General features: G+C 34.0%; 1 protein-coding gene across 1 annotated transcript in view; it reads left to right on the forward strand.

Annotated features, from left to right (window-relative positions):
• The window catches only part of LOC142334919 (uncharacterized), an 86,958-nt gene that overhangs the window by 13,158 nt on the left and 47,759 nt on the right, over positions 1–26,041 (forward strand). Inside the window, exon 2 of the mRNA XM_075383248.1 lies at positions 2,759–3,154. Coding sequence (XP_075239363.1) covers positions 2,759–3,154 — 396 coding nt within the window. The remainder of the gene's footprint in view (positions 1–2,758; positions 3,155–26,041) is intronic.

A 26,041-nucleotide genomic window follows, 5' to 3' on the forward strand; every position in this document is an offset into this window, starting at 1 on the left:
AGTCTGATCAGAGGCCGCTTTGAGCGAATTTTTTTTCGAATTTTTTTGTTTTTTTTACTGACAGAGATTATCTCTCCGAAGAGCCAACAGTATAGCAGCATTCTGATCAGAGACTCATCGAGAGTCTGATGAGTTGATCAGAAACAACAGATCCAGCTGATAGCATCTGCCGGTCCCCTTATCAAAAGCTTTGGAATAACTGTAGATCAAAATGTTATTATGCAAAGCTGTCTAAGTTCATCTATTCAGTTAAAAACATGAACTAATGGAATACTCGAAAATATTTTTTTGTTACTTGGTATTTGTTTTCATTATCAATACTTTTACAATTGGCATTTCCTTTGTTAAATTTATTTCTGAAACCATCAATTTTCATGAAATGAGTACATTATAACAATATTGTGAGATTTTTTCATGTTCAAATCCCCTCTCTGATCAGACTACTTTGAACGCACTTTATCCTGATCAGAGGCAATTTCAAACGCGCACTAATGTGATCATAGGCAATTTCGTGCGTTTTTCGGTCTGATCAGAGGCGATTTCGAGCGCAATTCAGTCTGATCAGAGGCGTATTCGAGCGACAACTAGTCTGATTAGGGGGTGAAATTCGAGCGCACAATAGTCTGATCAGAGGAAAAATCAGTCTGGGTCGGTCTGATCAGAGGTCACTTTCGTCTGGGATGGTCTAATCAGAGGCCATTTCGGTTTGGACCTGAACCTGGGTATTAATGCTCTGATCTGTGAAATCATTTTCTTTTAGCAATCAATTTGCTAGCAGAAGCAAGTCAGAAAACACTGCTTAGCTTTACAAATTAAGCGCTCCACAGTTGAAATCCCCCAACCAGCTACACAAGCTGCTCACTCCACAATGGAAGTCCCCCAACTAGCTACACAAGCTTCGAACTCCACAACTGAAGTTCCCCAACCAGCTACACAAGCTTCTTACTGTTGTCTCTTCTTGTCTCCTTTGGCCACTTCTTGACTATAAAGGCTTGTCTCCCCTTGTCCTCTCTGTCTTCCTCCAACAGTGATTTCAGCAACCATCTTATATAGCAAATAAGCGCAGCAACAATGTCATTTTAATTACGAGCGGGTTGGATTACTTATCTTAGAAAAACTCTGGGCCCATAACCTGTCGGCTAATGGGAACGCGGAGACAAGTCTTGTAATCGAATATTTAAATTAGAAATGATGGTTGACAACTGTGGCAATTGGCACAAAATTGAGCCCCCATTTATTACCCCGAAGTACCACACTTTTACACTCATGATACATTCACATAAAATTTTTAACTTCTATGACTTCCGATCTTTATTAATTTTTTACTCTGATAATGTACTTCTTCAAAAGATCAAGGGTCAAGACTTCACACATAACAATATGAAAAGTTGGGGGCAAAGTTGGTATAAATAGCACGTGTAAGCTTCACTCATTTCATAAACAACCAAGATGTAAGTCAGCACGTGGATGAGGTACATATATCTTTTTTTTACTGTAAACAATTAACATTATACTTCAATAGAAATAAGAATTCCTTCAGTCCAATTTTAAAATGTTTTTATTTTAAAATTTTTTCGCAACTTTTTACGTTCTATCGTTTTTGCACAGCTTGTAACCCAAGTTTAACGGACACATCAACCTTGGTCTTTTTTTATCCCCGTGAGACATGTACCCATGTTGAGGTGGCCAGACCGAAGCGACCTCTGATCAGACCATATTTGAGCGCACACATTTTCATGGTGCACTCAAATTACATGATCTGGAGAAGACGTCGAGCGCACTTTTGTCTAGACAATAGTCTGGATCTTGTCTGATCATAGGTCACTTCGATCTGGAACGGTCTGACCAGAGGCCTTTTTGAGCGCACACTTGTCTGATCAGAGGCCGATTCGTGCGCACACTAGTCTGATCAGAGGCCGCTTTGAGCGAATTTTTTTTCGAATTTTTTTGTTTTTTTTTACTGACAGAGATTGTCTCTCCCAAGAGCCAACAATATAGCAGCATTCTGATCAGAGACTCATCGAGAGTCTGATGAGTTGATCAGAAACAACAGGTCCAGCTGATAGCATCTGCCAGTCCCCTTATCAAAAGCTTTGGAATAACTGTAGATCAAAACGTTATTATGCAAAGCTGTCTAAGTTCATCTATTCAGTTAAAAACATGAACTAATGGAATACTCAAAAATATTTTTTTCAGCACTTGGTATTTCTTTTCATTATCAATACTTTTACAATTGGCATTTCCTTTGTTAAATATATTTCTGAAACCATCAATTTTCATGAAATGAGTACATTATAACAATATTGTGAGATTTTTTCATGTTCAAATCCCTTCTCTGATCAGACTATTTTGAACGCACTTTATCCTGATCAGAGGCCATTTCGAATGCGCACTAGTGTGATCATAGGCAATTTCGAGCGCTTTTCGGTCTGATCAGAGGCGATTTCGAGCGCACTTCAGTCTGATCAGAGGCGTATTCGAGCGCGCTTCAGTCAGATCAGAGGCGTATTCGTGCGCACACTAAACTGATTAGGGGGTGACATTCGAGCGCACAATAGTCTGATCAGAGGAAGTTTTCGAGCGCACTTTAAGCGCACACGGAGCTTTGAGCGCACTATTGTCTGATCAGAGGAAAAATCAGTCTGGGTCGGTCTGATCAGAGGTCAGTTTCGTCTGGGATGGTCTGATCAGAGGCCATTTCGGTCTGGACCTGAACCTGGGTATTAATGCTCTGATATGTGAATTCATTTTCTTTTAGCAATCAATTTGCTCCCCACAATTCAGTCACGATGTGCAAGGCTACAATTTTTATGAAACTATGCTTGACATTGACTTCCCAAAACGAACTTATTCTTCTATCCATGGACCGATACATAGCAGTATCACGACCCACGTGGTACACTGAAAAACTTATGAAGAAGGTGTTCTTCCCATTAAAGTGCACACTCATCAACTTCATTTGTTCAGCTCTGATTTCCTCCTCCTCATTTCGAGTCTCGGACTACAACTTTGAAAGTGACGTGTGTATTTTTGACGAGGACTTGCCAGCTGTTGAACGGATTGCTTACGTCACACTTGTGGTTGGTTTCTTCTACTCTATTTTACCCATCGTTTCAACTTCGATCTTCAATGCTGCAGTGATCTACAAACTCAGGTATCAAAACTAAGGAGAAATTTCGCTGTAAAATGTGATTCTAAGGTTGATTTTAAAAAATGGCTTCTATTGCGCATTCTATGCGATGCGAGGAATTGGTCGGAAAAGAGATTTAAAAGTGAGTTGAAAATGCTCCTAATTTTGAGTAAGGTGACCTGAAAAGAATTGCGTTTTTAGCCAGGCCGAGCTGAAAATTAGCTAAGAAAAAGGAGTGGGTTGATCTCCATAAAATCAGGAAATGGGGAAGGAATAATATGCTAAAAGAGCAGAAGGATTATTTGTTCAAGTGGAAAAGCTAACAGGTCTCGATCTTTCCAAGTCGATAATTTTCACAGCGCAGAATTTTTTGTTTCATCGTCATAAATGAATAAATGTTTGCTGTTTACACAAAAAAAAACAAAAGAAGATATTGAAACTTTTTTTCTCATTTGATACCTCATTGTCAAACTATTGATCTCTTCTGTGACGCTCATTTGTGGGCCGACTGAACAAAAATCTCCTGTGAGGCGGAGCCGACCAAATGTGTCATTGGTCTAGAGTCTCGGCTAGACGTTTTCACAGGGTTGCACTTAGCAGCTGTTTGCAACCCCCAATTCTTCTGGTCACAGTCATCGTCGGTCGTGCATTTCACGTTGGTTCGTGAAAAACCACCTACCTATTTTTAACTCCAATGTACTGGTTATATGAGGTGTTTGAGCTGTTTTAATAAAAAATTGCCCGGTTTAAGATCAATTTATCTATACCGAGCGACCCTTTACGAAATGTATATTGTATGAAATGGAATTGCCGCAGATTTGCAACCCATTTTTCACGAAATGATAACCAGATGAGAAAAATAGCTATAATAGTTTTTTTTACCGGACTGCTTCTTGTGATAAACCTAAGCCGACAGAATTTGTATTTTACCCAGTTCCGGTCTTGTTCTAATTGTTTTTATACAATTTGTTTGTTGGGGAGGCCACTAAAACTTTGGGGATAAAAAGGGGTTACGTCATTTTAACTTCACTGCAATTCTTTTGATAGGGGAATTTACACACTAATTTTTGTTGAAGTGAAACAAAAGGTTTCTATACGTAATCTCGCAGTTTATTATTCGAGCTCAGTCGCTTTTTTTGTTATTCTCTGTCTGCCATCTATTTTCTGAAACATACCAGCAGAATAATAAAAAGAACAGAATAAAAGTGAAAACCCAATTGTCTTAATAACCAATTATGAACACTTCTCTGCTTTCATTGAATGCAAAACGATTGTTCAAATTTGTTTAACTAATTTTGAAAAATAAACTGAAGTAGAAAAAAGACCATGAAAATGTCGCTATAATTAATGCTGCTGCGTATGCAATTTGCAGGCAACATGTGTATGCAAGTTTACGAGGCAATATTCAAAACATTCAATTTATCAAAATCCGATTTAAGATTGACTTGAGTTTCAGATATGTGATGGTAGTCAAAAAGCATTCATGATTCTTGCAAATAACCTTGAAAAGTCTTGTAAGAGAAGGTATCCGTTATTTTCAGTTCTTAACATTGATTTGATTTTCCGGATGAAAATATACATGAGTGCATTTGCAGTAGTATGTTAAGCGAAGTTGTACTAAACATCAAGGAAGCATTGTAGAAAGTTTGATCGTTTACAAGCCACCGACAGCTGCAATTTTGTTCACTTGTATGAAATTCTGAGTACGGACAACCCATGCCTTTAGATCTGTAAAAGAAAAAGTGTTCTACTGATGTAAATTATTATTCCAACCCACTTGTGGGGGGAGGAACTATATACTCAAATGGGTTTTTTTGTTCAGTCAGTTTTGGCCGATCGATATATTCACCGTAGAGAATTGAGACTGGAATCAATAGAAAACCCGTCCAGCGTCGAAAATAAAATAAAGAGATTTTCGCTTTTTGCAGGGAGTTATCGACGTTTAAACTTTTGTGATTATTAGACCTAATTCAGTTGTTTTTACTTATAATTTCGGTGTTTTTTGACCAATATTTTCTAAATTTTGCTAAAATTTGTTATAATTGCTAACAACAGTGTTATTCATTATACCTTGAGGGTTAGGAGAGGCTTGAAGAATGGCTTTATCCAAGTCTTTAGGTTGAAATGATTGCTAATTTTTTCGAATTTCAGTCTCTTTTTAATCAAAAAGTGCACCAAATAAGCTTTTCTCATAAAACTTTGTGTAAATATACCGGAAGTAGAGATCACACATCTGCCGTGACAATAATTGAAAGCTCCTCAAAAGAACCAATCACACTGTCACTTCCCATAGGAGTCTTTTAAAATTAAAATTTTGTAGGTTTTTTGAAAACTTAACTTTATAATTATACAAAACACCTCAATTATTTTGGTTCATTGAAATATTTCAATTGCTATTTGATCTAATTTACAAATATATATATATATATATATATATATATATATATATATATATATATATATATATATATACTAATAATTTCTTTCTGCTGGATTTGCAGCAAATGAGTTCTACGTTTGAAATCCTTTTGGATTCTTACAATCAATAATTTTTTGGATTTTTCAAAAATTTTCCGCGTTTTTGTTTTTTTTATTATGTTGAGTACTGGCAAGATTTTATCAACTCAAAACACAATTAAAGACAGATACTATTTACAACAAAATGAAGCCGAAAAATGAACATTTTTCAGAGGAAATTTGTTAATTTTTATAGTTTTGACTACGTGTTTTCTTAATTTTTTTTGCTTTATATTTTGCCTTCATTTGTTTTTCCGTTTGCTACCTCATAATTTTGTGTTATTAATCAATGGTCCAATTGGTTTTTAGGAGCAATAGGTGAACCTATAAAATGTTTTCAGTTGCTATCTAATGCTTCTTTTGAATTTGCACATGTTTGTTTTAAAAATTTCAAATAAGATTTGAAAGTTGCCATTTTTTTCTTATTTCTGTCCAGATTTAGCGTAGTCTCAAGTTCTACAAGGCAAACTCTACTCCAAGCAATGAAAAGAAATTATTTTAGTGGTTTTTTATTTAACCAATATTTCCTTTGCTTTCTTACTAAAAATTTTTCATGAAAGTTTTTTGATTTGTGCGAATTTTACAATACTTAAGGTTGATACCTGATTGTTTTTCAAATTACCTCTTGATGATAGCTCCAATTAACGTCAAAAAGGGTCCAAAAGAACTTCTGCAAAGATTTCATTAAAAGTCGTTAGTTTTAATGGCTGCTAAGACGTTCTCTCGCAAAAGAAGTGGACTATTTTTATTTTCACTTCTAATTGACGTTCTTTTAGTTGTCATGCGCCATTTGCTTTACAATCAGGGTCCTTAAATGATTTTAGAAAGTTTAAATAAATCATTGTACCGGTTTTCATGACTTTTAATGAAAGTCGTTCTGGTCGGTTTTAATCAATTTGAAGTTGGTTGTTTTCAAAGTTCAGTTTTTTCTGATTCCATATTCGTTTCGTTATTAAGTGTTTTCTTTTGAAACTATAGACATCAAGTTTTGGTCGTAATTAATATTGGCTATTACTTGTTTTGTTTTTTGTCTTGTCTGGAATTCCTAATGGCATCTCACTCCTCGACCCTTTACTCCAGCAGTTTTTGCACAGTTGTTTGTTGATTTTATGTGAATTTTTGAAAATTTCACATACGGTAGACAATTACATCTCTTCCTCATTTGGTAAAAAGTTAAGAAAAACGTGGATGAGTGGGGTCGGAACATCATTTGCGAACGAAACTTAGCTGTAGAACGCATAAGAATAAACTCAATAGAAGTTTCATAACCAGATAGCGCTGGTTAAATCAAATAATTTAGGTTAACTTAGACAAATAATTTAGGTTAACGAACATTTAAAGTGAACTAGATACTTTGATTAAAATTGGAATTTCAATCTGAACCAAATTAAAGTGTGATTTAAAAATTGCAAAATAATTGGCAACCCAAAACTTGGTACACTCAACTCTTTAGGTTATCCTCATCATTGGACTCCGAAAATTTGTGGGGATGTTCCCCTTATAATGTGTCGATATATAATAGGAATACGCAGCCGTATATACTTTTTTCTATCAGAGTTATTAGCACCGGAAGTGGTGTTATTCGACGGTTTTTGATAATTTGCGGTATAAATTTCGAATGTTTATTGATGAAATAACGGTTAGAAACCAGGCGTACTAGCATGTACTGGTGCAGTAATGTATTGCATAATCATGGGAATGGTTTAGAAAGTTGTGGAAGAAATTTATCTGAGTTTTGTTGATTTGGAGTAAATAAAAAGGCAATTTATCAGGTTTTCGAAATACCACCAAGCTGATATTTCCCACCCCCCCATGGAGATTATATTAACCGAACGCTTACCAAATTTTATTTGCATGTACACCCAATGGTCTTCTCAGGCTGGTATACCTTTCGGGCCAATCCGACCCCCTAACTTCGAGCTATTAACATCGGAATTGGTGTGATTTGATGCTTTTTAGGTAATTTACCGTGAAAAATGATTGTTTGAGTCAGAAATAAGGCGATTAATCAGTTGTAATGTCCTGCACGTATGAATTAATGTTTTTGCATGATCTTGGGAAGTGTTTAAGATGTAAAATGGCGATTTTTGAGTATATTGGTAATTATCACAGGAATGTAGTTAGCACCTAAATTGAAATAGTATTTTTTCGAAAAGTTGACGTCGGATTGACCTAAAAATTGGGGGATAGACTAATTTGGGTACGAGGAATCCGATTTTAAGGTCAGATTTGACCACACGCCAACCTGCACGGAACTAGCGAACGCCGGTGCTTCGGGACGACGCGAGTGCCGAAAACCGGAAATTGGCTTTTTTGAGCGGCCGAACGACTTTGAAATGGTATAATTATGATAACCTGAGACAGTTAGTGACAAAAGGTAACCATTCCGGTCAATTTTGACGAACTCGGATTTTTCGGGTTTTGGCACCCACGACTAACTAAAAATATTCAAATTGCAAACGAGCAAACGACTCGCAACCGCTGAACCATTGGTCATGAAACTTGGCAGGCAAGTTGGTGGCACCCTATAATTACTATAAAACCTTACCCGGAGACGTTTTGACCACTACTTCGCAAGTTATTATGTTTGGAAATTTGGGGTCATCCGGGAGGTCGGTGAAAAGTGTGCGCGGTCATTGCTAGTGTTCTAGTGGGAGTTAGGCCAGGAAATTTCGTAGGCAGGTGCAACTATGGTAGTACTTCCCGTGACAATGACTTTTTTATCAACTTGACCCCTCATTTTGGAGGAGTGACCTTTGGATGACTCCTAGAGGTCAAATTGTGAGTTTCTAGTAATATTAGAGTTTTTGGAAAGTTTTTTTAACTGAGGGAATTGCATGGAATAGTTTCAAAATTAAAAATTACAATTGGTCTTTGGTTTATGGCTGAGTTTAGTTATTTATTCAACACTTCATTTTTGACAGGGATTGATTGCAGCTAATTAATTTTATAGCGGAAAAAGAGGTTTAACAACTTTTCAGATTAAGGTTCAACGTTTACAAAGCAAACTCGGATTGACATGCCAAGTGCAAATAAGAGATCAAGTGGAGTGGATTTGTTTACATAAGAGTCCAAAGGTCGTGTACTTATGATAAGGAGAATGTTGAACAAGTAGCAGTTGAATGGCAGAGCATAAATTGATATTGGTTTGTTTGCATAGCGAACAAAGCCCTCCTACGGATTGCGAGTGTAAATTGCATAGTTTACTTAAGAGATTGAAGTTTGTTTGCTTAAGATAAGAGTGTATTGGTTGAGTATAAATTGAAGTGACACAGAAAGAGAGAGAGAGAGAGGCAGACTTTGGAGATTTTGGGAGAACTTCACAAGCGAGAGAAAGTAGTTCGTTTAGTTGTACTAAACTTTGAAAGATTTGTAATTGCAAGACCAGTTGGGATACTGTGAGCTGTTTTGATTTTGTTCAATTGGGAAGTGAACCACGGAAATTGGAATTATTATTGTAATTATCATTTTAAATTGTCTTGAATTTGTCTTTTCCATTGATGATTAAGTAATTCTCTTACCTTTGTTATCCATATAACTAGAATTGATATTACGAGCCCCATTGTGAATTAACTTTTTTCAAGGCAGTCTAGTTTGCAACAGCTTACAAGAGTGGAAGAGGGGAAATCGCAGAGTAGCAAAGTAACGCTTGCTTCACCAATTCAAAACCTTTGGTTTATTTTATTTGAGCGATCTTCTGGGCGACAAAGTCCCCTCACTGTTGTGCCTAGCAGAAATTCACAAGACGACAGTGGCGCTACTGGGTGGGCTTCGTTTCTTTGTTACTTTTTGCTGTGGATACTTTTCTGATTAATTCGAGAGTGTGCGATTTTTTTGTCGGTGAAACTGCTGGGAGTACATCGAAAGTTGGCTTAATTTTGCGGTTTGGGTTACCAATAGTTTGATTATGTTTGGTTATCAGTTGGTGAAGCGTTTTCTTTCACCAGGCTACGAAGTTTGGGAAGTTTGGCGTGAACATTATTTGAGCGCTGGCATGAAGCTGGGATGGACGGAAGAAGAGATGATGAAGTGGTTGCCTACAAAATTGTGTGGGTGGGCCTTGAATGCAGTAAGTGATTTACCAAGAGGTTATTGGCGGTCGACTCCAGGGAAGCAAGCATGGACACTGACAGAGACGCTGTATCAGTTTGATATACATTTGTCTGACAACCCACTTTTTTATGAGCAAAGCTACAATTTGTTTGTCAGAAGGAGAGCAGTAAATAGAGCGGATATCATCGGAACCAATGATACTATGGATCAGAGAACGGGACAGCAGTATGCTCAACGGCAGGTGATTGATACAAATAGAAGCGCTGACACTTCTTTAATGGATGCATTCGGCAATCTGGCGAAAGTTCTGAAGGGTTTGGCATTGGGTCCAGCTGTGGTTTGTCAAAAAAAGAAGCCTTTAGTGAAGATCTGTTCGGAGAAGTTGAAGATACGAGAGTTGCTGAAATTGATAGTTGAATAAGAATTCCAGGTTGCGGCGATGAAGTGCAAACTGGAACTGAGGCAGAGTTTACGGAGGAAGTCTGTTGTCAAACAAATCAGGAAATTTGTAGAGCAGCGTTGAGCAAAAATGAAAACAGTGGGTTCAGAGAAATTCCGACAGAAGAAAAAATCGTTGAGCGGAGAGTTGGGTCTTGTGGAAAAGATGAGCATCATGCTATGGAAAAGGATTATGTACTGTCACCAGAGTCTGGGGAGCTAAGCGGTGAACGGTCGGATGATGACTATTTGTTTGAAGATGTTTCGGATACAGATTTTTCGGATGTAGAGGAACTGGATGTTAACGATGCGAGAAGCGAGGCAACTTTTGCTGGGAGTTTGGATTCAGTTCCATGCGGAAATGTAACAGCAATAGCGAGCAATTTTGGTTGTTGTGTCAAAGCTAGCAGAAACGAGATGTTGGGAGCCTGGGCCTTGATGGCGTTGAAGACAGGAGGGTCATACCGGAAATTCTGCAATGCAACAAACGGGGCTGATGAGACACAAATGAGTACAACTGAGTGCATTGCGGACACTTTGGAGAATAGGTCAAATTCAGGAGGAATTGATCGGCAGTTGGTGTCTGAAATACAGAAGGGCCAAAACGATGAGGCAACAGGTGACCGAAGTAGTTTTGCGAAGTAGAGTTGGGAAAAGAGCTGGAGGAATGGGTGCAATCGCAATTGAGTGAAAGTCAGCTTAATAGTTGTGTTTCTGTCGAGCCAACGGATGAGCATCAAGGGGACAGTGTTGGAGTTGACGGAACAGGGAAATACTATCAGAAGTCGATGACTACAGTGCTGCACAGTTGGGTTCATGAGGATCAACAGCCTAGGAGGGAGGACTTTAGCGGGTTTTCGATGGAAGTTGAGAAAAGTGGAGAGAAGGATTGCATCACGATTTCCAGAGAATGCAAAGCTGTTGCTGGAGAATCGATCGTTGAGCCGGAACGAGAACTGGAGCCATTTGTGGGCATCAGGAAAGCAGTCATTGCAGGATTACAGGAGAAATTGAAGCTACAGTGGAAGAAGAGTTGGTCATCCATTCAAGCATCAGAGGAAGAACGTTTTCATGTACAGGTGCACAAGTGTATGAGGAGAGGGACGTTGACAGCTAAGTTATTAAAGCCTCTTTACCCAATTGTTGTCTACATTGTTTTAATCCATTTTATCGAGACAAGTTGATCAAGCATTATAGCCGTAGACAAAATTTTTTTGTTCAAAAAAGGATGATTTAGGGAAAGGTGTAGCTCTAGTAAATCAATTTTGAGGATTCGTTTTTTTTACTTTAGTGATTTTTGGGTTCCCTGGGGATGATGTATATCAGAGGCTATAGAGTCTGATCAAAAATCAATGATGATGATTTCGGTAGAATTTGTTAAAATGTTAAAATGAGAAATTGTTTTCTAATCTGATTTAATCAACCGCTATTCAAATTTTGGTGCAGTTAGTTTACAATAACCTGGAGTTAAACATAAATGGTTCACTTCACTAGGTCGACTATTATTAAAGTACGTAGGAGCAAGTTAATCGCGTCACAGGATAAGGCTTAAGAATTATTCAGAAGAATAATAATCTAGGAGGGAGGAGTGTAGAACGCATAAGAATAAACTCAATAGAAATTTCATAACCAGATAGCGCTAGTTAATTCAAATAATTTAGGTCAACTTAGACAAGTCAATTGGGTGTTGAAATAAGCATTCTTTCTCAAAGAGTTATTATTTCGATGGCGCCAGAGAGGGGAGTTGAGTGATATATCTTAAACAAACAAATTGATGAACAAAACCATATTGAGCTGTCAATCTATTTTGATTAATTAGCAAAGTTGTATTTGTGCATCAGGCCAAAGTTCAAATGAGTGATTTAAATTAAGAAGAAAACTAGAGAGCGAACATTTAAAGTGAACTAGATACTTTGATCAAAATTGGAATTTCAATCTGAACCAAATTAAAGTGTGATATAAAAATTGCAAAATAATTGGCAACCCAAAACTTGGTACACTCAACTCTTTAGGTTGTCCTCATCATTGGACTCTGAAAATTTGTGGGGATGTTCCCCTAATAATGTGTCGATATATAATAGGAATACGCGGCCGTATATATTTTTTTCTATCAGAGTTATTAGCACCGGAAGTGGTGTTATTTGACGGTTTTTGATAATTTGCGGTATAAATTTCGAATGTTTATGGATGAAATAACGGTTAGAAACCAGGCGTACTAGCATGTACTGGTGCAGTAATGTATTGCATAATCATGGGAATGGTTTAGAAAGTTGTGGAAGAAATTTATCTGAGTTTTGTTGATTTGGAGTAAATAAAAAGGCAATTTATCAGTTTTTCGAAATACCACCAAGCTGATATTTCACGCCCCCCATGGAGATTATATTAACCGAACGCTTACCAAATTTTATTTGCATGTACACCCAATGGTCTTCTCAGGCTTGTATACCTTTCGGGCCAATCCGACCCCCTATCTCCGAGCTATTAACATCGGAATTGGTGTGATTTGATGCTTTTTAGGTAATTTACTGTGAAAAATGATTGTTTGAGTCAGAAATAAGGCGATTAATCAGTTGTAATGTCCTGCACGTATGAATTAATGTTTTTGCATGATCTTGGGAAGTGTTTAGGATTTAAAATGGCGATTTTTGAGTATATTGGTAATTATCACAGGAATGTAGTTAGCACCTAATTTGAAGTAGTATTTTTTTAGAAAAGTTGACGTCGGATTGAGGGATAGACTAATTTGGGTACGAGGAATCCGATTTTAAGGTCAAATTTGACACCACACCAACCTGCACGGAACTAGCAAAAGCCGGTGCTTCGGGACGACCCGAGTGCCGAAAACCGGAAATTGGCCTTTTTGAGCGGCCGAATGACTTTGAAATGGTATTATTATGATAACCTGAGACAGTTAGTGACAAAAAATAACCATCCCGGTCAATTTTGACGAACTCGGATTTTTCGGGTTTTTGCACCCACGACTAATTAAACATATTCAAATTGCAAACGACTCGCAACCGCTGATCCATTGGTCATGAAACTTGGCAGGCAAATTGGTGGCAACTTATAGTTACTATAAAACCTTACCCGGAGACGTTTTGACCACTACTTCGCAAGTTATTATGTTTGGAAATTTGGGGTCATCCGGGAGGTCGGTGAAAAGTGTGCGCGGTCATTGCTCGTGTTCTAGTGGGAGTTAGGCCAGGAAGTTTCATAGGCAGGTGCAACTATGGTAGGACTTTCCGTGACAATGATGTTTTTATCAACTTGACCACTCATTTTGGAGGAGTGACCTTTGGATGACTCCTAGAGGTCAAATTGTAGGTTTTTAGGAATATTAGAGTTTTCGGAAAGTTTTTTTAATTGAGGGAATTGCATGAAATAGTTTCAAAATTGGAAATTACAATTGATCTTTGCTTTAGGGCTGAGTTTAGTTATTTATTCAACACTTGATTTTTGACAGGGATTGATTGCAGCTAATTAATTTTATAGCGGAAATAAGGGTTTAACAACTTTTCAGAGTAAAGTTCAATGTTTACTAAGCAAACACTGATTGACATGCCAAGTGCAAATAAGAGATAAAGTGGAGTGGATTTGTTTACATAAGAGTCCAAAGGTCGTGTACTTATGATAAGGAGAATGTTGAACAAGTAGCAGTTGACTGGCAGAGCATAATTTGATATTGGTTTGTTTGCATAGCAAACAAAGCCCTCCTACGGAACGTGACAGATTGCAAGTGTAAGTTGCATTGTTTACTTAAGAGATTAAAGTTTGCTTGCTTAAGATAAGAGTGTATTGGTTGAGTATAAATTGAAGTGACACAGAAAGAGAGAGAGAGAGAGAGAGAGAGAGAGAGAGAGTGAGAGGCAGACTTTGGAGAATTTGGGAGAACTTCAGAAGTTTGGTTTCGAACAAGCGAGAGAAAGTAGTTGGTTTAGTGGGACTAAACTTTGAAAGATTTGTAATTGCAAGATCAGTTGGGATACTGTGAGCTGTTTTGATTTTGTTCATTTGGGAAGTGAACCACGGAAATTGGTATTATTATTGTAATTATTATTTTAAATTGTCTTGAATTTGTCTTTTCCATTGATTTGCAAGTAATTCTCTTACCTTTTTTATCCATATAACTAGAATTGATATTACGAGCCTCATTGTGAATTAACTTATTTCAAGGCAATCTAATTTGCAACAGCTTACAAGAGTGGAAGAGGGGAAATCGCAGAGTAACAAAGTAACGCTTGCTTCACCAATTCAAAACCTTTGGTTTATTTCATTTGATCGATCTTCTGGGCGACAGAGTCTCCTCACTGTTGAGCCTAGCAGAAATTCAGAAGACGACATTAGCGAGCATCCTTGTAGATTATGTTTTAACTTGGGTTGTACATATTTTTTTAAAAACGAAAATTAATTGTTTCATATGCACCCTAGTGTAGAGCTTAATGATATATCGGGAACAGTGTCCAGAAAAACAGCCGACGTGGATATAGGCCGACAAATTCAAAATTTGGTATAGTAGCAGAAATAATTGCTTGAGATAATTAAAGTATTCGACCATAAATGGGACGCGCACAATTTCAACTGGCTTACACAGGAAATCAACGCATTTTCACGTGCTTCGCAGGCTACGGCCAGGCCATGGAAACCGTCACAACCATACGTAATATCATGGCCTAAATATTATTCTCGCAAAAAAAATTGTGCGTTCTCATATCTGACTGGTTAATGTCTCCTTTTCGGCTAATGTTCAATTCGGCTAAATTTCTTCTAAGCCTAACTTCCTAGCACCATCATAGGCGCACAAATTACTAATCAAAAACACATTGTGCAGTGGTAGTATTACAGAGTTGCTTGAAGAGGAAGTTGACGGATATCTCACCTGGTATATAGAGTCGACACATTAAAACGCTAACAATCAACACGGTTAGTACGCGCCTAATAGAATAACCCGTGATAAGACTCACATTGTAATATCACTTGAGCTTTTAATTTTCTGATTAATAAACGAGGCCAGCTTTGGGCCTGGGTTATTCAGGACCGCTTTCAAAACTACAACAAGTAAGCTCAGGAATGTGCGATCGCACATACAGATCCGATCATACTTATCTGCATTTTTGGTATGAATGTCTAACAAAAGAAGAACAGATGGAAAACCCCCAAAATGTAAGTATCTTTCAAAAAATAGCGTGTGAACGAAAAGATTCCCTCCAACGCAGATAAATCAGTGGAGAAAAAAGGCCGCATTAGATTGTTGAGATCAGCCACTATTAAGAGAGCAAGTCAAGAGAACTAATAAAATCAAACAACAATAACAACAAAAATTAATGAAATCCAAAACTTTATGTCCATTTAAAAAACCTTATTAAAAAGGTCAAAATAACGTCAAATAAAACTGAATCTAAACAAAACAATTTGTACTTCACTAGAAAACATTTGGGACCACTCCGTAGTAAGGCTTGTTAACAATTAGACAAAAAAGAATAAAAAACAGCACAGTTAAAAACATTGGCTCAATTGAAGCAAAACCATTAGATAGCAATTAAAAACATCCAACGTATTTTTGATCACATACCAGTCTTCATTCAAATTGTTATGCAGTAACAAAAAGAACAACAATTAGAGAAAACAATCAAAAATTACTTAAAAATTGTGAGAAAACGCTGTCGAAGCCGTAAAGAGGCGTAATTTGCCACTCATAATAGGTTCAATTGAGCCTTCCTCGAACACCGAAAATGTGGTATGCGGGCTTTTTTTAATTAAAAAAGGTAAAAAGTAGACAAAAAAGAAAAAGAAAGGCAAAATTAAGAAACAATTTAGTATTTTTTGAAATCAAATAATTTCAAAGTCTTGTAAGCCATAAGCTACAATTTGATATAATTAAACTGGTTCAATTATTCATCCATTGGAAGCGCTTGAGACCTGTAATTATTCAGAATATGTCTTACGTCTACAAAAAGAGCGTCAGTTTTAGACAAAAATCAAAAATTTGATTTTTTTGCAGAAAATCTGTGTCGAAGCCAGTAATTTCATCACGACATCTTTAATAACATTAGCTTTTGTACACTTGTAACTTCCTTCGACAATAATAATGTCATTTGTGAACTGTAATTAACGAGACGGGGTAACAAATAGACAAAAAACAACAAAAATTTCATTTTTTTTGTTTTTGAAAACGGTTGTTTTCAAAGTAATGAAAGCCATTTACTCAAATCAGATTATAGACTGATTTATTCCTCCATAAAAAAACCAGTGACACCTGTTAAAATTCAGGAAATTTCATACGATTTAAAAGACAATGTAAAAACGACAATTAAAGGTAATTTTAAGAACTTCAATTCAATTACACGACAAAGGCGTTTCGAAGCCGTTAAAACCATAATCCATGCCTTTAAAGATTCTCGTATGTTCAATTGTGCCTTATTCTTAACGTCATTAAAGTAATAGGCGATCTTTCAAGAATATGATAACGTGAAAAAACGAGAACAAAATGTTATGAAAGGGGCCAATGCCTAAAAAATAAAAAAAATGGGAAATCTTGTTGTATCAAAGCCCGAAAACCATAACTTAATGCGCAAAAAAGATTAAATTTTTACTCAATTGTAAAAAGAGGAAGATGAAAAAGTCTTTCTTTGCCGACACCAGTCTACAAGCTGACCAAATTAATAGAAAAACAGTGGCAAACTTCAAAAAGTCAAATGATTGCTTGAAAATAAAAATTTTTAAAAGTCAAAACGAACAAAATCTTTCGTGTAAAGAAACTAGATACATTAACTTTTAAATGCTTATGAAGCCAATTGGATCTTTCAACACTGAGCATTAAGAGACGTTCGTTCTCCAAATAACTTAAAAACAACGTTTTTTTTTAAAAGACCGACTGATTAATTTTAATGATTGTAACAGAATTATTTTTTGATTGTAACAGCCCAAGATTAGACCAAAATCAGCCTTGCTATTGCTGTTCTTCCGTTAAGAGCACTAAATTGTTTCGAATGTTATAGATCTGAAAAATTTGTTAGTTAGAAGATTAAAAATAAAAGCTGCGTTTGTGATAATCATAGAGTAAAGTTAGCAAAAAACGGCAGAATTTTATTTCCAGAATACTCTCAAGTTGAGGTAAGACCAGATCCTTTTTTTAGTTTTTATAGATTGTGTTAGTTATTTTTTGATGTGTACTTTGGGCAAATTTAATCAAAGTGCACTGAAAGAGCTTTTTTCGGGCAATTTTGAATTTTGATTTTTTTAGCCAAATTTTATGTCAAAAAAAAATCAAATACACTCAACAATACTTTTTTCCCTTAAAACTTTTTTCCCTAAAATTAACAGTACTATCGCTAAAAATTTCTAAAAAATCGCCGTTTCTCTAAAAAAAATTGTCTTGAAGTTTAAAAATAGTTTTAAACACATCTATAATTTTTTATCCTTAGCCGTTTCGCGAATTAGAAAGAACTGGCAACTAAAATGTTATGTTTATTTTTGTGGGGCCTAGATTATTCAGGTCAGAACGCTCAGACAACTAGAGCCAGAAATGATAATCTGTAGGCGCTGCTCAGACTGTTTTACTTTCCCCGCTATTTAATTGCCATTTGCAGCTCAAGGGAACTACTAAAAAAAGGTGGATTAGGAGAAACGCAAAAAAATCCTAGCAAAAGTCATGTTTGTCTAGTTCTCAAGAGCAGTTCTAATTCATCTAGTCTTTAAGAAATTAGGCGTCTACACATTGATTAGTGATACAAAAATTCTCGCATCCTTCTAGAAAAAAAATGCTTTAGATAAACGCAGTTAATCGTCTCTAACTCTCTGTCTTGAGGAAAATTAGAAAACTTTTTGCTATGAACGTGATAGTAGTTTTCGGCCACTTGTTGACCTTTAACTTCACTGATAGTTTTGAAGATAGAAGCGGGATGAAACTGTTTTTTGAAATTCTAATAACTGTCTTGAAAACAAATTCCAGATTAAAAAAAAACCAAACTCAAACACAGATAAAAAATGATAGCTTTTTAATCTTTAGCCGTTTTAATCAAAACTTTAGCTTAACAACGGCGCTCGGAATTAGAAAAAAAAACATTTTTTTCAAATGCTCTCGTAATTATAATGTTTGTTTTTTTTCTAATTCTGTTTTTTGTAAATATTTCAGCTCCCTAACGTAACTTCAAATTGATACTTTTGAGCACAAATAGTTCTAAGGCATATTTCTTTCGCTTCGATTAAAAATGTTATAACTTTTATCAAGTTAAACTGGCATACATAATGGTTTCGTGCTGCTTACTTTCTTATAGCTCGGCCAAAATTGTTAATTGATGCGCTCACCATAAAAATCAAGCCTAAGCTTTGTTTTTCCTTCTAATTATATTAAATCATTAAAAAAATCTCTAGCACAGCAGTCATTGACAAATACGGAAAACTAGCATAATTTCCTTGTCAATTTTTGCGTAAAAACACACTAAATTTACACCAAAATGGAGACAAAAAATTCGTTCTTTACTCCTGTAAAGTGTTGTTTTCACTCCTCTATAGGTTTTTTTTTGTAATTTCAGACCAATTTTGAGTTTTAAACAAGAATTTGAGTATTTTATATAATTTCTTCAAAATTAAAAAAAAAATGCAACACACAAAATAATTTCAGCCTCATTATGAACACTTTTAGAACACATCACGTTTAATATGTAGATTTTTAGACAAGTTAGTCCAAATTGAATCAGATTTTTTCCCCAAAACAAATTTTGCCTGAATGTCTCACAATAGTTTTACAAACATGTTGATGAAATTTAAAATTTGCACAATAGTCAGCCAATTCTCAATCAAAAGTCTTCCCCCAGAGCTTATTTTGAACAATCAATGACCATTTTTTTATAATAATAATAATAATATTAATGTTAATCATAATAATAGTACTAATAATAATAAGAATAAAAATAATAATAATAATAATAATAATAATAATAATAAAAATAATAATACTAATAATAATAATAATAATAATAAAAATATTAATAATAATAATAATAATAATAATATTAATGTTAATCATAATAATAGTACTAATAATAATAAGAATAAAAATAATAATAATAATAATAATAATAATAATAATAAAAATAATAATAATACTAATAATAATAATAATAATAATAATAATAAAAATAATAATAATAATAATAATAATATTAATGTTAATCATAATAATAGTAATAATAATAATAAGAATAATAATAATAATAATGATAATAATAATAATAATAATAATAATAATAATAATAATAATAATAATAATAATAATAATAATAAAAATAATAATAATAATAATAATAATAATAATAATAATAATAAAAATAATAATAATAATAATAATAATAATAATAATAATATTAATAATAATAATAACTATAAAAATATTAATAATATTAATAAAATAGTAATAATATTAACCATATAAAAACAAAAATAAAAACAGATCAACATTGCAGCCCAAAAATTGGCGCCAATATACACTATGACAATGTTGGATTTAGTTAAATTACATCATATTCTCATCCTCCTCAACAAAATTGTTAATTTTTTTGACATTTTCTCTCCATATAGACCACCCTCCAAAACCTATTTCATTCCTAAAAACCTATTTAGATTTTTTAAATACATTTTAAAGCAAAGCGATGCTTAAATTTGAATTTTATAATACTTTTTAAAAAGATAGCCAAATTTCAGCCCACCCAAGTCGTATTTAAAATAATATACACCTAATTTTTAGTACAGTCTTACCAAAACTACAGCATTCAAAAGTCGTACCCCCGACGCAAATATGGACTGTTTCACAGATAATTTGAACCTGATTGATGTCCAGATAGAAAAAATTCAGCCCTTTTCAGATCAATCTTAGCAGGTTTTTAGCAATCTAAATTCATACAGCCAAAATATGTTAAAGTTCAAAATAATGAGAAAATCATCAGTTTTAATGATATTTATTTACACTATTAGCAATTTCACTAACATTTTACACAGTGAAATTACAATTATAGCAAGAAGGGTCGAGGTTTTAATCAAATTTGTCCCCAAAAAAGCAACCAATTGGTACATAAATCAAACAAAAATAAACAAAAGAGCGCACAAAATTTCAACAAATTCAATTATTTGATAGAAATTCAACAATATAATTCGTTAGAAAATTAAAATTAAAACAGTGTCAATACAAAACACAATTAAAACGGCTCATAATTGAACGGATAAAATAGAAAAAAAGGTACAATTTCCCAAATTTAGTCGCTCGCGATGCACTAAAAATTCTAAGAATTATAGTTTAGAACATTTATTCACTTTTTAAAGACACTCTTTGAAGTAATTGTTGACTAAACACCCACAAATATTAACTTTAATCCCCTATTAGGACGTGTGTACAGATAGAAGTTAGTCTCATTTGAACTGAAAGTTACAACAAAAGAGAAAGTTTCATTTTTTTATCAAGCAGAATTTTATGATTTTTTTAATCAGTTTCCAATCGATACAAGAAGTAGAATCTCTTTTGCATACAATCCTTATTTGCTTGGTGTAGTTTAAGTTCTCGGATATAATAAAACAATAAAAAATACACCTATTTAACTACCACTCTACGACTAATGACAAGCAAACGATGAAATCTGTTTTCAAAGACCCAAAAAATTACAAGATTGATCTAGATGACTAGATTTCATAAAGTTTTCTATGATTTTTCCATGCCCAGCGTTAAATGGTAATGGGACATTCAATGATCCATCGATGGATTTCTCTGAAATTCCCATGATCCATCGATGGGATTCTATGGGACTCCAACCCGGGGAAGTACTTTAATATTAACTTAGGGTGCACCAAAGATTTGCCAGATTAAATTTACTTACTCATGGACATAAAGCTTTGCGGAATACAAAATTAGCATCTTTTGTGTTGAAAGTGGGCTTTCAGACAAAATATACACGTGGCTACTGCACTACACTGTTGAAGAAACAAATAGTTATTGGATCAAAATATTTGATACCGACAACGGTAAAAACTTCAAAGGTTTACTAATACTATTCCTAACGTTCGTACAATTCCTAACGTTCGAAAACTAAAAAAACAATTTTAAAATTATTAGAAAAATTAAACATCTTGGATTTCAGTTACCCATTGATAAGACTTGCCAAAAACTAACTCAAAACACAAAAGACCTTTATACAACATATTATGTAGAAAATTTAAAATAAATCACAAATAACATTTATATCTATTGAATTATTTCAAAAGTATTCCTAAAAATGTCAGTGAAAGTCGTAGAGTCCCAATCAAAGCAGTAAAAGAGTTTACGGGGCTGGATTTTTGCACTAGTTACATATACCCTTTCAACACCACACGCAATGAATTTTTCACGCCTTACGTGGACCTGCGACTCAATAGTAAGACAAAATTCAGCCAGATCTAGATAAAGACCAAATGCAAAAACAGTTTGTTACCGGATTCACAGACGCTTAAGATAATTAGAGAAAAAAACAGAAGTCCGCAACACCAAAAGGCAACATGAAAAAATTCTCAAAAACTTCATACATTGTGTAACAAAACATTACGAAAAAGATAACCAAACCTTGAGCTTAAAGATAACTACAGAAAATGCAAACGTATTTAACTTTCTGTTCGAGATCTCACTCCGCTATGGATTAAACAAAGAGACCAATAATTACTTTTAAAAAAGCTGCCTTCAATTGGCTGCAATCGCTAAATCACATAACGAATAGGGACTTAAGCTACTCAGTAGGCGGGGAATTCAAAGATACCTCCACTAACTGTATGAAAAACAATTGAAAATCAAGAAAACAATTAATTTAAAGAACAGTATAGCCTTTTGAAATTTAATTGATAGAAACACAATTAAAATCATACCGATATCCCCAGGCTCAAAACAGAACCAAACTAATTTAGGAGAGAAGTTGTTAATCAAAATCACCAACATTTTCCTCATAACTCTTTTTAGCTATAGCCAATCCGAAAATATACAACAAAATAACTTCAGGTCACTTAGTCAAAGTAAGTCCCAACATTCTTCAGTCTGTGTAACCAACCTAAAAGAAACTACCTTAGATAACAACAGTTACAAGATCATCAAAACAAAAACCGATATCTAATCAGTAGTGGATAAAACAGGGATACCAACCACTAGTAAAATTTGACCCTTTCTCCTAAGGCTAATCGCGCATGTCGAATCGGGCCAAATTTTACTGCTTGTTGCTATCCCTGTTTTATCCACGACTACATATTACCTTTATATTCACTCAAAATCTATCATTTCTTGTCTCACTTAGTGCAATCCACTAGTACAGAGTTAAGCTTGTAATTGTCCATTATCAGACGGTTAGTTCGGGATCTATCTCCACCGACTCCCGTGGACGTATCCCTGATATTAGTGTAACTAGAGAGACCGTGTAAAAGGCACGTAAACAAACTTGCAAAAAACTTGAACAAAAAAGAAAACTTGAACAAAAATTGAAAGAAATATTAAAATAATAATTTTCATATATCCCCCTAATCAATATTTAATCAATCTAAAACTAAAACTTTCTGTCTCACTTGGCGTAGTGGTTAAATCATCGAGGCTAGTTAAGTTGCTTTAGCAAACGGAAGGTTTGGGGTTCCTTCCTCACTATCTCCAGTGAACGTCCCCCGATTTGATGAATTGCTATAAAACTAAGTGAGATAAAAAAACCAAATTCACAGTTCTTAAAAAGGATGATCCCTGCTGTGAGACTGTATATGGGACACACTGTGATAGTTATGCAGTCAAAAACACTGAGATCGGCGGAAACACAGTGATCAGTGTTTTTCAGTGTAACCTATATTTAATTTTAATATTTATATAATATTACGATCCTTGTTAATTGAGCTAAAACCCAAAGTAAAAGCAAAATTTAATAATTTATTTTAAAAAAAACAAATTTCGAAATATGAGCGAAATCCCTCTTTTAAGAGCGAATCACTCTTTAAGAGCGAAATCTCCCCTATCGGAGTGATGCCCCAGTATAAAATCACTATTTATCGCGCTTAAAGAGTGATTTCCCTCTCTTTAAATAACTTTTAAAATTATCTAAATTTTTTAATAATTTTTTTTTGCTATATTTTTTATTTTAAATTATCTATACTCTTCAATAAATTTATATTCTCTTTTACTTTTTCTATATTTATTCCATTATTAATAAGAAAAAATACAAAATTATAATATTTACACGAACAACTTTCCCCAGTTTGGTCAATAGCTGATCTGTGAAACAGTTCCACTGTTCTCTCAGTTAAATTTCTACTAAATCCTCTAGTTAATTCTACATCTGGATGTTGTTTCTTTACATGAGCTCTTCTTATCCCATCATATCTCACAACAGATGGACAACATAGACAATTAACTTTAGCTGAAGTGCAATTTCTACATGTATACTTACTCTCGTCAAAATCAGTTAGTGGTTTTACAGAATTACATTTTTTACAACTTCTAGTTAAGACTTTGGTGTTAAAGTTAGAGTTAGAAATAGAGCTAATGCTAGAGTTAGAGTTAGAGTTAATGCTAGAGTTAGAGTTATAGTTATAGTTAGAGTTAGAGTTAATGCTAGAGTTAGAGTTAGAGTTAGAGTTATAGTTAGAGTCAGAGATTATGCTAGAGTTAGAGTTAGAGTTAGAGTTATAGTTAATGCTAGAGTTAGAGTTAATGCTAGAGTTAGAGCTAGAGTTAGAGTTAGAGCTAGAGTTAGAGCTAGAGTTAGAGTTACAGTTAGAGTTAGAGTTAGAGTTAGAGTTAGAGTTAATGCTAGAGCTAGAGTTATATCCAGATTCATCTTCAAAAGGACAATCAGTTTCCTTACAAATACCACTTAATGTTTTATCACCACAAGCACATTTACTAATTTTATCTTCATTATGTATTGAATAATGAAAAGCTAAATTAAAAGGGAGTCCACATTTATGTTTGCACTCTAAACATTATAACCATTTATAAATGGTCAAATTTCAATTATACCAACGTATTTAGCCAAAATTTCAATTACATCTTTAGTATTATCTTTAGACGTGACACACTCTGTTAAAGAATTCTTCCCCGTCGTTTTGAGTGTATTAGTTTTATATCCTCTATCTAAAATCACTTCAAAGTCTAATTCCGTTTTATCTCTAACAAAAATTATAATTTCATCTCTGAATTTTTCATTATTTCCATATAGACTGTTTAAATACCTTCGTCCCTCTTTGTTTATAAGTACAGTCTCTTCAACTAGATATTTTTTTTTGTATCTTTTCAATAAACTGATTTCTCTGCTTATCAGGGAACCTGCTTGGCTTGCCACGAGCAGAGCTCGTTTGCAGATCTTCTCCATATCCAAAATTATATATCCACCAAAGCTTTCTTCTAGTTTTGTATAATTACTTGGTATTGAATCAGATATTATATAACAAATTCCAATTAAGAAAATAAAAATGATAACTGCGCTACCTGTCTCCAATTTTATATATGAAAACATAGATAAATATAGGATTATGGGTCATCGACCATGCTTCACCATAATTAGACTTATGGTTCTTCGACCATGCTTCGCCATAATTAGACTTATAATTAAACTTAGACTCAGACCTATAATTGAACCTATAAATAAACATTAAAAATTTTTATATAAAAGTGTTTATCCTAACTTTTGAGGAATTCAATAATAAATTTAATATTGATAATAATGCTATGAGTGATATGAGAATAAAAGATATAGGAAAAGATATAAGTCTAACGCCAATTGAAATAGTAATGAGAGATCAGACTCTAGATAACACAAGTGAACCTAACTTCAACATTATTGTCAATCTACATCCAACTGATGGTACACATTGGGTTTTAGTTATATGAAGAGAAGGTGGTCCTGTGTATTACTTTGATAGTTTTGGTGTTGAGACACCACCATTATTGTTAGAAGAATATGTTGATCTAGGCTCTAACGAAAAAATACAACAATATGATGAACCTTATTGTGGGGATTATTGTTTATATATGATCTATCTTTTTGATAGGGGATTTAGAATTAACAATGCTTTGAATATTCTAGTTAATCAATGTAAATATCCAGGAATATATAATGAGTGTTTTTGTTTAGGTTGTAGTAAAGATCTACGAAGTAGCTTTTCTAATAATGATAATGTTAATGATAATGTTAATGATAATGATAATGTTAATGATAATTTTAATGATAATGATAGTGTTAAAGATAATGTTAATGATAAAGATAATGATCTATGAAGTAGCTATACTAATAATGATAATGATTATGATAATGTTAATGATAATGATAATGCTAATGATAATGTTAATGATAATGATAATGTCAATGATAATGATAATGTTAATGATAACTTTATATATCTATTTGATGAAAAACATCAACTGGGTTAATCTAACAACAAAAAATATTCGCGAACAGACTCCGTCTGTGGTAAACCAAGCAGTTACACTGATCCACGTAGTGGCAACTTCGTTGATAACAAAATCTTGATAACAAAATCTATAACAAAATCTTTGTAAATATAAATGAACATCTATAATTATGGCTAAATGATGATAATATAATTACAGAAGCTACACTCCCAGAGAACTTTAGATGTATAATATCTGGTCCTAGTGAATGCGGCAAGACATTCTTATTAAAAAACTAATTTTGGCTAGAATATACTTTGATAAGCTATACATTGATCCTACTGGTGATCAATATGAAGGTGTAGAGAGAATAAACGATAAAACAGATGTTGAGTTTGTTAAAGATATAAAAGATTTACCCTCTCCCGATCAACTACCCAAAGACTTAAAGAAACTAATGATATTCGATGATGTTAGAGCCAAAGAATCAGTTATTAATGAATACTTCTGTAGAGTTAGACATAATAATTGCAATA

The sequence above is a fragment of the Convolutriloba macropyga genome, chromosome 2 (assembly GCF_964194025.1).
Source record: "Convolutriloba macropyga chromosome 2, txConMacr16.3, whole genome shotgun sequence".
Taxonomy (NCBI): domain Eukaryota; kingdom Metazoa; phylum Xenacoelomorpha; order Acoela; family Convolutidae; genus Convolutriloba; species Convolutriloba macropyga.